The sequence below is a fragment of the Trachypithecus francoisi genome, unplaced genomic scaffold (genome assembly GCF_009764315.1).
Source record: "Trachypithecus francoisi isolate TF-2019V2 unplaced genomic scaffold, Tfra_2.0 Lachesis_group10, whole genome shotgun sequence".
Taxonomy (NCBI): Eukaryota; Metazoa; Chordata; class Mammalia; order Primates; family Cercopithecidae; genus Trachypithecus; species Trachypithecus francoisi.
This window is the reverse complement of record NW_022681455.1, coordinates 82451366-82464197: the sequence shown is the minus strand read 5'-3', so window position 1 is coordinate 82464197 and position 12832 is coordinate 82451366. Positions and strand designations below refer to the sequence as shown.

Genomic DNA, 12832 nt, shown 5'->3' with positions numbered 1-12832 from the left:
TGCACTCCAGCCTAGGTAACAGAGAGAGACGTTGTCTCAAATAATAATAATAATAAAATAAAATGAAAATAACAAAGTAAAAAATATAAAAATACACATGAAAAATACATAGGGTTACAGAGGAAACCAATGATTGTGAAATATAGTTCTATCAAATATTTTAAAAACAACTTTGTAATTTGGCAACATACATGCTTCTTTATTAAGGCATTAAATAGGGAGTTCTTGCAGTGGGTCTAAGCACTATCATAGTGTTGAAGCAGTGGTGAGCATAAATTATGCTATTTTGAGAGATCTGCAACAGTGGTAATGTGATAGGAGGAAAGTATCTGTGATTAAATTGGTGACAGTCACAGGTTTTGCTAATACTAATGTGGTCTGTTGACAACATGCATAACTGGAAGGAAATGTCAAATGTCAGCTTGAGAACAAGAAAAGCTGTCATTTTTTTCTTGGCTGTCTCAGTTCTTGGGCTCCTTGAGGGGTCTTCCACTGACCTCAGGCCAAGAACCCCTGCCCTACACAGAGTTTTGTGGAAGACTACACCCATGAACTAGAAATTGCTGTTCTGAGAAGCGAGGTCTGTGTGGTCAGATCAGGGCGAGAAAGGCTGTAACCTTGGCTCCTGGGAGAGACCCACAACACCTGCTGGTATTTGAAAGCCTTAGAGGAGGCTGACTGTGTAAAGAAGACGGATTCTGCTTTGTTTAACCCAGAGGTTCCCAAGTTTTTTTCTGACCACAGAAGTTTTTTGTCTTGGAACGCATCTTAACAATCTCCCTTCTCGGGAATGAAAAGCCCAGTCTCTGTTGCGTTTGCCCAGGGTTCAGGGTAGGCCACTCCTCCTGGGCACTGCGTTCTCCACATCCCTCTAATGCACAGGCCACAAAGCCAGACCACAGACTTGTGTGACTTGGCTCCTGTCGTGTTTCATAAAAATGAATGAATTCTCACGCCTGTAATCCCAGCACTTTGGGAGGCCAAGGTGAGTGGATCACCTGAGGTCAGGAGTTCGGGACCAGCCTGGCCAACATGGCGAAATTCTGTCTCTACTAAAAATACAACATTAACTGGGTGTGGTGGTACATGCCTGTACTCCCAGCTACTCTGGAGGCTGAGGCAGGAGAATCACTTGAACCGGGGAGGCGGTGGTTGCAGTGAGCTGAGATTGCACTAGCCTGGTCAACAAGAGTGAAACTGCATCTCAAAAAAAAAAAAGAATTGCCCATATTTTTGAAAGTCAGGAGGCTGGGCATGCCTGTACTCCCAGCATCATGGTGGGTACCTGTACTCCCAGCACTTTGGGAGGCCAAGGCAGGAAGATCACTTGAGCCCAGGAGTTCAAAACCAGCCTGGGCAACATAGTGAGACCAAATTTCTACCAAAAAAAAAAAAAAAAGAGAGAGAGAGCGAGAGAGACAGGCATGGTGGCATGTGCCTGTGGCCCCAACTACTTGGGTAGACTGAGGTGGGAGGATCACTTGAGCCTGGGAGGTTGAGGCTGCAATGAGCTATGATCACACCACTGTATTCTAGCCTGGGCAACAGAGCAAGAACCTGTCTCAAAAAAAAAAAAAAAAGAAAGAAAGAAAGAAAAAGTCAAGAGATTTCATAGGAAGGTAACCTGAATTTCTAGCTCTTCCTGCAAAACTGGAAGATCTGGCCACATGCAGCTGGAGCTATAGATGGTCCAGGTGCCAATAGGTCGGCTCTTTGCCACAGTCCCCACCACACCTTATTGTGTTCCATCTTATTTTATTAACTGATCTACAGAAGCTCCAGCACAGCCTGCAGTCACTCTTGTTTGTGTGTGTGTGTTTTATTTTTATCTTTTTATTTTTATTTTGAGAGTTTGGCTCTTGTTGCCAGGCTGGAGTACAATGGCATGATCCCGGCTCACCGTAACCTCTGCCTCCCAGCTTCAAGCGATTCTCCTGCTTCAGCCTCCGGAGTAGCTGGGATTACAGGCACGTGCCACCACGCCTGGCTAATTTTTGTATTTTTAGTAGAGACAGGGTTTCACCATGTTGGCCAGGATGGTCTTGAACTCCTGCCAGGTGATCCACCCGCCTCAGCCTCCTAAAGTGCTGGGATTACAGGTGTGAGCCACCTCGCCCAGTCTCAGTAACGATTGTTTTAAGGCTGTTGATGGAGAATGATTGCAACAGCTTGGTGGGAAGTGGGTAGGGTATACGGGGGGTGGGGGACAGGGAGGGGTGAGTAGGAGGGTGGGAGGGTAGGTGTTGGCAGCATAGGCCTCCTTTGATGCAGGTGCCCGCCTCGGCATGGGGAGAGGTGGACATCTGTGTGCCTGCCCTTCTCCCCTGCAGATGTTTATCATTGATAAGGTGGATGGGGACATCTGCCTCCTGAATGAGTTCTCCATCACTGGCTCCACTTACGCTCCAGAGGGAGAGGTGTAAGTCACCCAGGCAACTTCTCCCCAGCTCCTCATGCCCCTCCCCACACCCCCATTTTCCCTGGGGCCCTCCATGTGGCTTTGCTTTCCTTTCACTCTCCCCTTCCTCCCTGAGCTTGTTCTCTCCTGATATCCAAGTTGGCTCTCCCCACTGTCCTTCCTGACCCTCTGCTGCCTGCTCTTCCTGTGCCCTCTCCGCATCTCATTCCCTGTTCTTCTCCACTGTCTCTGTCCCTTCCTCCTCCGACCCTGCTGCCAGCTTGAAGAATGATAAGCCAGTCCGGCCAGGGCAGTATGACGGGCTGGTGGAGCTGGCCACCATCTGTGCCCTCTGCAATGACTCCTCCTTGGACTTCAACGAGGTAACCTCTCCTTCCCCTTCCAGTTGGCTCAGAGTCTGAGCCTCCTCTGAAGGCCAGGAGGAAAGGGTTGGAGGAAGGGGACCCAGTACACCCAGTCCTCTGCCAGCGTGCAAGGGAGGCAGTGGTTTGCTTCCTTCTTACACTAGGTGGAAGGTGGGTGTGACAGGTGGGAGCCTGGGGCACCGACTTCCTCTTCCTCCTCTGCCCATCTCAGGCCAAAGGTGTCTATGAGAAGGTTGGCGAGGCCACCGAGACAGCACTCACCACCCTGGTGGAGAAGATGAATGTATTCAACACAGATGTGAGAAACCTCTCGAAGGTGGAGAGAGCCAACGCCTGCAACTCGGTGAGCCTGCAGAACCCCTGCCACAGGGCCATCTCCACTCTATGCTGCACAGACCAGAGGAAGGCAGAGGCCCTGGTTGGACTGAGTAGAGCCTAGTGCCTGTGCTGGGACCCCACCTAGGCAGTGGACGGCCCCCCGCAGCTTCTCCGCAGGCTGATGTGGGTGGGACCCATTGTCCCTGGGGCTGCCTGGCAGCTATGCCCTTGATGGATCTATGATCACTTCTGCCTGCTGTGTCCTGAGTTGAAGTGGACAAAGCTGGACACGGAAACTACAAGGGACCCATCCAGGAGCAGCCCCAACTTCATCTGTTATCCCTTTGTTTCTAGAAGCATACTTGTTTTCAGCAGATCATGAGTCCTAACTTTGGATTTAGGAAATGTGGCTGCTGCACCTACAGGGAAAGCCTTTCCTTGCCCAGATGAACCTGGCCACTTCTGGGACTGTCACTCCCAGTTATTGCTATTGATACTTGCTGAATGTCTCCATTAAGCGCCTCTCTCTGGTGAATTATATTCCCCACATTTCTCTCTTTCTCTCTTTTTTTATATATGCAAAATGCTCATTGCTACTTTATTTAATATAACAAAAAAGCAGGTAAGACACAGAGACTCACGCCTGTAGTTCCAGCGTTCTGGGAGGCTGAGGTGGGAGGATCACTTGAGCCCAGGAGTTCAAGACCGGCCTAGGCAACATAGTGAGACCCCATCTCTACAAACAAACAAACAAACAAAAGGGCCGGGCGCGGGGGCTCACGCCGGTAATCCCGGCACTTTGGGAGGCCGGGGTGGACGGATCACGAGGTCAGGAGATCGAGACCATCCTGGCTAACATGGTGAAACCCCATCTCTACTAAAAATACAAAAAATTAGCCGGGCGTGGTGTCAGGTGTCTGCAGTCCCAGCTACTCAGGAGGCTGAGGCAGGAGAATGGCGTGAACCCGGGAGGCGGAGCTTGCAGTGAGCTGAGATCACGCCACTGTGCTCTAGCCTGGGCGACAGAGCGAGACTCCGTCTCAAAAAAAAAAAGATAAAGAAAGAAAAAAATTAGTTGGGTGTGGTGGTGAAAAACTGTCCTCTGGCTACTAGGAAGGCTAAGGTGCAAGGACTGCTTGAGCCCAGGAGGTCAAGGCTATAGTGAGCAGTGATTGCACCACTGCACTGCAGCCTGGGCAACAGAGGGAGACCCTGTCTTAAAAATAAACAAACTGAAAGCAACTTAAATACTTACAATAGAGGATTAATTTAAAAATTTTATAAATTATAATGCAAACATACATTTTTATTTATTTATTTTTGAGATGGGGTCTTGGCCTGTCGCTCAGGCTGGAGTACAATGGCTATTCATAGGTATGATCATAATGCACTGCGGCCTTTAACTCCTGGCCTCAAGTGGTCCTCCTGCCTCAGCCTTTCAAGTAGATGAAGCTATAGGCATGCACCATTTCTCCTGGCTATTGATTTTCTATTCCTTTTATTTTTGTTTTATTTTTTGGAGAAGTATCCATGATACATTTGGTGAAAAAGGCTTTCATTCTTTTTGTTTGTCTGTTTTGAGACAATCTTGCTCTGTCACCCATTCTGGAGTACAGTGGCACGATCTCAGCTCACCACAACCTCCGCCTCCCAGGTTCAAGCAATTCTCCCGCCTCAGCCTCCCTAGTAGCTGGGATTACAGATGCAAGCCACCACGCCCAGCTAACTTTTTGTATTTTAGTAAAGACGAGGTTATTTTTTTGAGACGCAGTCTCTCTCCTTTTGCCCAGGCTGAAGTGCAGTAGGGTGATCTTGGCTCAGTGCAACCTCCACCTCCCAGGTTCAAGCAATTCTCTTGCCTCAGCCTCCTGAGTAGCTGGAATTACAGGCATGTGCCACCACACCAATTAATTTTTGTATTTTTAGTAGAGATGGGGTTTCACCATGTTGGTCAGGCTGGTCTCTCTTTTTTTTTTTTTTTTTTTAAGACGGAGTCTCGCTCTGTCTCCAGGCTGGACTGCAGTGGCCGGATCTCAGCAACTGCAAGCTCCGCCTCCTGGGTTTACGCCATTCTCCTGCCTCAGCCTCCCGAGTAGCTGGGACTACAGGTGCCCGCCACCTCGCCCGGCTAGATTTTTGTATTTTTTTTTTTTTAGTGGAGACGGGGTTTCACCGTGTTCGCCAGGATGGTCTTGATCTCCTGACCTTGTGATCCGCCCGTCTCGGCCTCCCAAAGTGCTGGGATTACAGGCTTGAGCCACGGCACCCGGCTGGTCTCAAACTCTTGACCTTGTGATCCGCCTGCCTCAGCCTCCCAAAGTGTTGGAATTACAGGCGTGAGCCACTGCGCCCAGCCTTCTTTTTTTTTTTTTTTTTTTTTTTTTTTTGAGACAGAGTTTCCCTCTTGTTGCCCAGGCTGGAGTGCAATGGTGTGATCTCGGCTCACCGAAACCTCCGCCTCCCGGGTTCAAGTGATTCACCTGCCTCAGCCTCCCGAGTAGCTGTGATTACAGGCATGTGCCACCACGCCCAGCTAATTCTGTATTTTTAATAGAGACGGGGGTTCTCCATGTTGGTCAGGTTGGTCTACTACTAAAAAATACAAAAATTAGCTGGACGTGGTGTCGTGTGCCTAAAATCCCAGCTACTCGGGGGGCTAAGGCAGGAGAATGACTCGAACCTGAGAGGCAGAGGTTGTAGTGAGCCAAGATTGTGCCACTGCACTCCAGCCTGAGCAACAGAGCAAGACTCCATCTCAATATAAATAAATAAAAATTAATTCAAATTAAATAACATACAGAGCGCCTCCAATGCTCCACAGCAACTGCTCAGTTGTACCAATTGTACAGTGCAGATCACAGAACATTTCTATTATTACTGAAAGTTATAGGGCCAGGTGTGGTGGTTCATGCCTATAATCCCAATGCTTTCGGAGGCCAAGGCAAGAGGATTGCTTGAGGCCAGGAGTGAAACCAGGCTGGGCAACATAGGGAGACTCTATCTTTTTTTTTTTTTTTGAGACAGAGTCTCACTCTGTCACCCAGGCTGGAGTGCAGTGGCCGGATCTCAGCTCACTGCAAGCTCTGCCTCCCGGGTTTACGCCATTCTCCTGCCTAAGCCTCCCAAGTAGCTGGGACTACAGGCGCCCTTCACCTCACCTGGCTAGTTTTTTGTATTTTTAGTAGAGACGGGGTTTCACCAGGTTAGCTAGGATGGTCTTGATCTCCTGACCTCGTGATCCGCCCGTCTCGGCCTCCGAAAGTGCTGAGATTACAGGCTTGAGCCACCACGCCCGGCCGGGAGACTCTATCTTTTTTTTTTTTTTTTTTTTTTTTTGAGACAGAGTCTTGCTCTGTCGCCCGGGCTGGAGTGCAGTGGCTGGATCTCAGCTCACGGCAAGCTCCGCCTCCCGGGTTCACGCCATTCTCCTGCCTCAGCCTCCCAAGTAGCTGGGACTACAGGCGCCCGCCACCTCACCAGGCTAGTTTTTTGTATTTTTAGTAGAGACGGGGTTTCACCGGGTTAGCCAGGATGGTCTTGATCTCCTGACCTCGTGATCCACCCGTCTCGGCCTCCCAAAGTGCTGGGATTACAGGCTTGAGCCACCACGCCCGGCTGGGAGACTCTATCTTTAAAATACTTTTTTAAAATTAGCCTGGAGTGGTGGCATACACCTGTGGTCCCAGCTACTCAGCTGGCTGGGAGGCTGAGGCAGGAGGATTGCCAGAGCCAAGGCTGCAGTGGGCCATGATCACGTCACTGTACTTCAGCCTGGGAGACAGCCCAAGACCCTGTCTCTAAAGAAAAAATAAGTAAATAAAAATAAGCAAACAATGAAAGTTTTTTTTCTTTTATCTGAGATGGAGTCTTGCTTTGTCACACAGGCTGGAGTGCAATGGCGTGATCTTGGCTCACTGAAACCTGTGCCCGGCTAATTTCTGTATTTTTAGTAGAGATGGGGTTTCACCTTGTTGGCCAGGCTGGTCTCGAAATCCTGACCTCAAGTGATTCACCCGCCTCAGCCTCCCAAAATGCTGGGATTACAGGCATGAGCTACCACGCCTGGCTGATAATGAAAGTTCTATGGGACAGTGCCACAATAGGCCATCCTGTTTCTCCTGTACTTTAACCTGGGACCCTGAAGCACCATGGCAACACTAGCCTTGGGATCTTCTCCTTTTGTGCTGTAGGGACCAGACTTAGCATTCGTCTCAGCCTTAGCTTGGGGTCTGCTCTGACCTCCAGATTCTTTTTGACCTTTTTTTTTTTTTTTGAAGCGGAGTCTCGCTCTGTCGCCCGGACTGGAGTGCAGTGGCTGGATCTCAGCTCACTGCAAGCTCCGCCTCCCGGGTTTACGCCATTCTCCTGCCTCAGCCTCCCAAGTAGCTGGGACTACAGGCACCCGCCACCTCGACCGGCTAGTTTTTTTTTTTTTTGTATTTTAGTAGAGACGGGGTTTCACCGTGTTAGCCAGGATGGTCTCGATCTCCTGACCTCGTGATCCGCCCGTCTCGGCCTCCCAAAGTGCTGGGATTACAGGCTTGAGCCACCACGCCCGGCCTCTTTTTGACCATTTTTAAGAGACCTGGTCTCTCCTCCCTGTCTCCTCTCCAGGTGATCCGCCAGCTAATGAAGAAGGAATTCACCCTGGAGTTCTCCCGAGACAGGAAGTCCATGTCTGTCTATTGCTCCCCAGCCAAATCTTCCCGGGCTGCTGTGGGCAACAAGATGTTTGTCAAGGTCAGAAATCAGAATGCGCCTCAGCCCCCTCTTCTTCCTACTCCTGGCCCCTGTCACTGTGCCCTGGAAGGAAAGTGGTGGTCTCTGAATGCTGTTCTGGTCTCCTAGGGTGCCCCCGAGGGCGTCATCGACCGCTGTAACTATGTGCGAGTTGGCACCACCCGGGTGCCACTGACGGGGCCAGTGAAGGAGAAGATCATGGCAGTGATCAAGGAGTGGGGCACTGGCCGGGACACCCTGCGCTGCTTGGCCCTGGCCACAAGGGACACCCCCCCGAAGCGAGAGGAAATGATCCTGGATGACTCTGCCAGGTTCCTAGAATATGAGGTAAGGAGCCTCCCACTCTCATGAAGCTGGTGAAGGGCCGGGTCCCAGCCATCCACTCACAGCTCCACCACCCAGATCATTTCCTACCTTGTCAGTCAAGTCGATGGCTCCTTAGTGCAGGCCATGGAATCACAGGACACTAGAGTTTCAAAGAACCTTGGAAGGCCCAGGTGCAATGGCTCACACCTGTAATCTCAGCAATTTGGGAAGCTGAGGTGGGAACAGCACTTGAGCCCAGGAGTTTAAGACCAGCCTGGGCAATGAAGTGAGACTCCATCTCTATAAAAAAAAAATTTTTGGCCTGGCGCGGTGGCTCAAGCCTGTAATCCCAGCACTTTGGGAGGCCGAGACGGGCAGATCACGAGGTGAGGAGACCGAGACCATCCTGGCTAACACGGTGAAACCCCGTCTCTACTAAAAAAAAAAAAAATACAAAAATCTAGCCGGGTGAGGTGGCAGGTGCCTGTAGTTCCAGTTACTCGAGAGGCTGAGGCAGGAGAATGGCGTGAACCCGGGAGGCGGAGCTTGCAGTGAGCCGAGATCGCGCCACTGCACTCCAGCCTGGGCGACAGAGCGAGACTCTGTCTCAAAAAAAAAAAAATTTTTTTTTTAATTAGCTGGTTAAATTCATGGGGGTCTGGGTAAAAAGTAAAATAAATTTTTAAAAATGTTAAAAGAAAAGAGATGAACTGGACATGGTGACACACACCTGTAGTCCCAGCTACTGGGGAGCCTGAAGTGGGAGGATCACTTGATCCCAGGAGTTGGAGGCTGCAGTGAGCCATGATTACACCACTGCACTCCAGCCTGCATGACAAACAAGGCCCTGTCTCTAAAAACAAAATAGAAAAAAAACACACACACACAAAAAAAGAAAGAATGAACCTTGGTAATCGTCTAGCCCAGTGTTACTCTAAATGTGATCTGTGCTCGGTGACAAGGTGAGCCACTGGAACCAGAACATGAGCCAATGCCACTGAGCACATAGGGGGTTCAGCTGTTGTGTTTTCTGTAGCGAGACTGTCTTGAGGCAATTGATCTGTGTTCTGGCAAAGACTCCTTACTTGTACTGGACCAGCACCCGGAACGGCACCAGTTCCTCCTTTCATTTTATACAGGGGATTTCTTTTAAGTTGTGGGTCACATAGTGGCACTGCCAAAAGCAGAAAGCAGTACCTCACTTCCAGTTAACATTCTTTCTATGAAAGACACATTTTGGCTGGGTGTGGTGGCTCACGTCTGTAATCCCAGCATTTTGGGAGGCCAAGGCAGGCAGATCACAAGGTCAGGAGTTTGAGACCAGCCTGGCCAATATGGTGAAACTCCGTCTCTACTAAAAATACAAAAATTAGCCTGGCGTGGTGGTGGGCACCTGTAATCCCTGCTACTCCAGAGGCTGAGGCAGGAGAATCGCTTGAACCCAGGAGGTGGAGGTTGCAGTGTGCAGAGATTGCACCACTGCACTCCAGCCTGGGCAACAGAGCGAGACTCCATCCCGAAAAAAAAAGACACAATTTGGGGGCCACGTATCAGGGCTCACACCTATAATGCCAGCACTTTGGGAGGCCAAGGCCGGCAGATCACTTGAGGTCAGGAGTTTGAGACCAACCTGGCCAACATGGTAAAACCAAGTCTGTACTATAAAATTAAAAAATTAGCCAGGCATGGTGGTGCGCACTTGTAATCCCAGCTACTCAGGAGGCTGAGGCAGAGAATCGCCTGAACTCGGGAGGCAGAGGTTGCAGTGAGCTGAGATCGTGCCATTGCCATTGCACTCCAGCTGGGTGACAGAGCAAGAGCCCATCTCAAAAGCCAAAAAAGAAAAAAAGGAAAGAGACACGATTTGGGCTGGGCATGGTAGCTTATGCCTGTAATCCCAGCACACTGGGAGGCTGAGGCCAGAGGATCTATTGAGCCCAGGAGTTTGAGACCAGCCTGGGCAACACAGCAAGATCCTTTCTCTACTAAAAATTAAAAAAAAAAAAAAAAATTAGCTGGACACGGTGGTGCATGCCTGTAGTCCAAGCTACTTGGGAGGGTGAGGTAGGAGTATCGCTTGAGCCCGGTAGACTGAGGCTGCAGTGAGCTATGATCACTCTGTTGCACCACTGCACTCCAGCCTGAGGGACAGAGCAATACCTGTCTCTAAAAAAAAAAAAAAAAAAAAAAAAAAAGTATGATCTGGACCCATGATGGGCCTGGTACCATCAGCACCTGCAGGTGCTTAGATGAATGAGACATTTCCTGCCTCTGAGCTTCCAAGGCCCCACTGAGGTGTGACACCAGGCCCTGAGGCCGCAAGTCTAGGGTTCAGTCTTCCTGTCCCCCACCACCACTTCCTGACCTTTCACCCCATCCCTACCCTCTACCAGCTTCCTCCAGGGGAGTTTTCCAGATCCCCATCTGACCAGTGGCTCTCTGCTGTATCTCCCCAGACGGACCTGACATTCGTGGGCGTGGTGGGCATGCTGGACCCTCCACGCAAGGAGGTCATGGGCTCCATCCAGCTGTGCCGTGACGCTGGGATCCGGGTGATCATGATCACTGGGGACAACAAGGGCACAGCCATTGCCATCTGCCGGCGAATTGGCATCTTTGGGGAGAACGAGGAGGTGGCCGATCGCGCCTACACGGGCCGAGAGTTCGATGACCTGCCTCTGCCTGAACAGCGGGAAGCCTGCCGACGTGCCTGCTGCTTCGCCCGCGTGGAGCCCTCGCACAAGTCCAAGATTGTGGAGTACCTGCAGTCCTTCGATGAGATCACAGCCATGGTGAGAGGCCCCAGGCGGCTGGGCCTTAGTGTTCATGGAGATGACCAGATGACTGTGCTGGGGAGAATGGGGCCCAGGGCAGGAGGGCCCTGGTAAGATGCAAGAAGGGTGGGGATTCAGATCCTGAAGGAAGAGTCTAAAGGAGGGTATGTGGGCTGGGCCTGTAATCCTAGCACTTTGGGAGGCTGAGATGGGCAGATCACTTGAGGTCAGGAGCTCGAGACCAGCCTGGGCAACACAGCAAGACCTCATCTCTACTAAAACAAAACTTTAAAAATAAATTTAGCCTCACAGTGGCACATGTTTGTGGTCCTAGCTACTTGGGAGCCTGAGGTGGGAGGATCACTTGAGCACTGTAGTTTGAGGGTGCAGTGAGCTATGACTGCACTACTGAACTTCAGCCTGGGCAGCAGAGTGAGACCCTCTCTCAAAAAAAAAAAAAAAAAAAAAAATGAAGGCCGGGCGCAGTGGCTCACACCTGTAATCCCAGCACTTTGGGAGACCGAGGCAGGCAGATCACGAGGTCAGGAGATCGAGACCATCCTGGCTAACACAGTGAAACCCTGTCTCTACTAAAAATACAAAAAATTAGCCAGGCGTGGTGGCAGGCGCCTATAGTCCCAGCTATTCGGGAGGCTGAGGCAGGAGAATGGCGTGAATCCAGGAGGCGGAGCTTGCAGTGAGCCGAGATGGCGCCACTGCACTCCAGCCTAGACATCAGAGCGAGACTCCGTCTCAGAAAAAAAAAAAAAAAAAAAGCCAGGCACAACGGCTCACGCCTGTAATCCCAGAACTTAAGGAGGCTGAGGCAGGCAGATCACCTGAGGTCAGGAGTTGATGAGACCAGCCTGGCCCAACATGACAAGACCCCATCTCTACCAAAAAATACAAAAATTGGCCATGCATGGTAGCACGTGTCTGTAGTCCAGTTACTCAGGAGGCTGAGACAAGAGAACTGCTTGAACCTGGGAGGCGGAGTTTGCAGTGAGCCGAGTTTGCAGTGAGCCGAGATTGCGCCACTCCATTCCAGCCTGGGCGACAGAGTGAGACTCAGTTTCAAAAAAAAAAAAGTGTGTCAATCTTGTTCTAAACTGAGCTTTTGGCCAGGTGTGGTGGCTCATGCCTGTAATCCCAATACTTTGGGAGGTTGAGGCAGGAGGACTGTTTGAACCCAGGAGTTCGAGACCAGCCTGGGCAACACAGTGAGACCTCATCCCTAAAATGAAAACTTTTTTAAAAAGGAGGGATGTGTGAAGGTGCCCTAAGCCCACCTCCTCCTCCTCCCTCAGACAGGTGATGGCGTCAATGATGCCCCTGCCCTGAAGAAGGCCGAGATTGGCATTGCCATGGGATCTGGCACTGCTGTGGCCAAGACTGCCTCTGAGATGGTGCTGGCCGACGACAACTTCTCCACCATCGTAGCTGCTGTGGAGGAGGGCCGCGCCATCTATAACAACATGAAGCAGTTCATCCGCTACCTCATTTCCTCCAACGTGGGCGAGGTGGTCTGGTGAGCAGCTGGGTGGGCGTCCAGAAGGAAGCCGGGGTCAGGGTGGGGTGGCTGCAGGTCTGGGAGGCAGGACAGAGATGTGACCACCTCCTTCCCACAGCATCTTCCTGACTGCTGCCCTGGGGCTGCCCGAGGCCCTGATCCCGGTGCAGCTGCTGTGGGTGAACTTGGTGACCGACGGGCTCCCAGCCACAGCCCTGGGCTTCAACCCACCAGACCTGGACATCATGGACCGGCCCCCCCGGAGCCCCAAGGAGCCTCTCATCAGTGGCTGGCTCTTCTTCCGCTACATGGCAATCGGGGGTGAGCTGGAGGGGTTCCTTGATCCTCCCCACCCCTCGGGACTAACCCCCTCTCTGGGACACCAGCTTCCCCACGCAGG

At 51.1% G+C, this 12832-nt stretch overlaps 1 protein-coding gene across 2 annotated transcripts in view; it reads left to right on the top strand.

The window, feature by feature from the left end:
- The window catches only part of ATP2A1 (ATPase sarcoplasmic/endoplasmic reticulum Ca2+ transporting 1), a 30769-nt gene that overhangs the window by 15960 nt on the left and 1977 nt on the right, over positions 1–12832 (top strand). For both annotated transcript variants that reach the window (XM_033217940.1, XM_033217941.1), the window contains exons 10-17: positions 2331–2419; positions 2679–2781; positions 2996–3127; positions 7717–7842; positions 7951–8169; positions 10605–10940; positions 12230–12450; positions 12551–12753. In XM_033217940.1, coding sequence (XP_033073831.1) covers positions 2331–2419; positions 2679–2781; positions 2996–3127; positions 7717–7842; positions 7951–8169; positions 10605–10940; positions 12230–12450; positions 12551–12753 — 1429 coding nt within the window. The remainder of the gene's footprint in view (positions 1–2330; positions 2420–2678; positions 2782–2995; positions 3128–7716; positions 7843–7950; positions 8170–10604; positions 10941–12229; positions 12451–12550; positions 12754–12832) is intronic.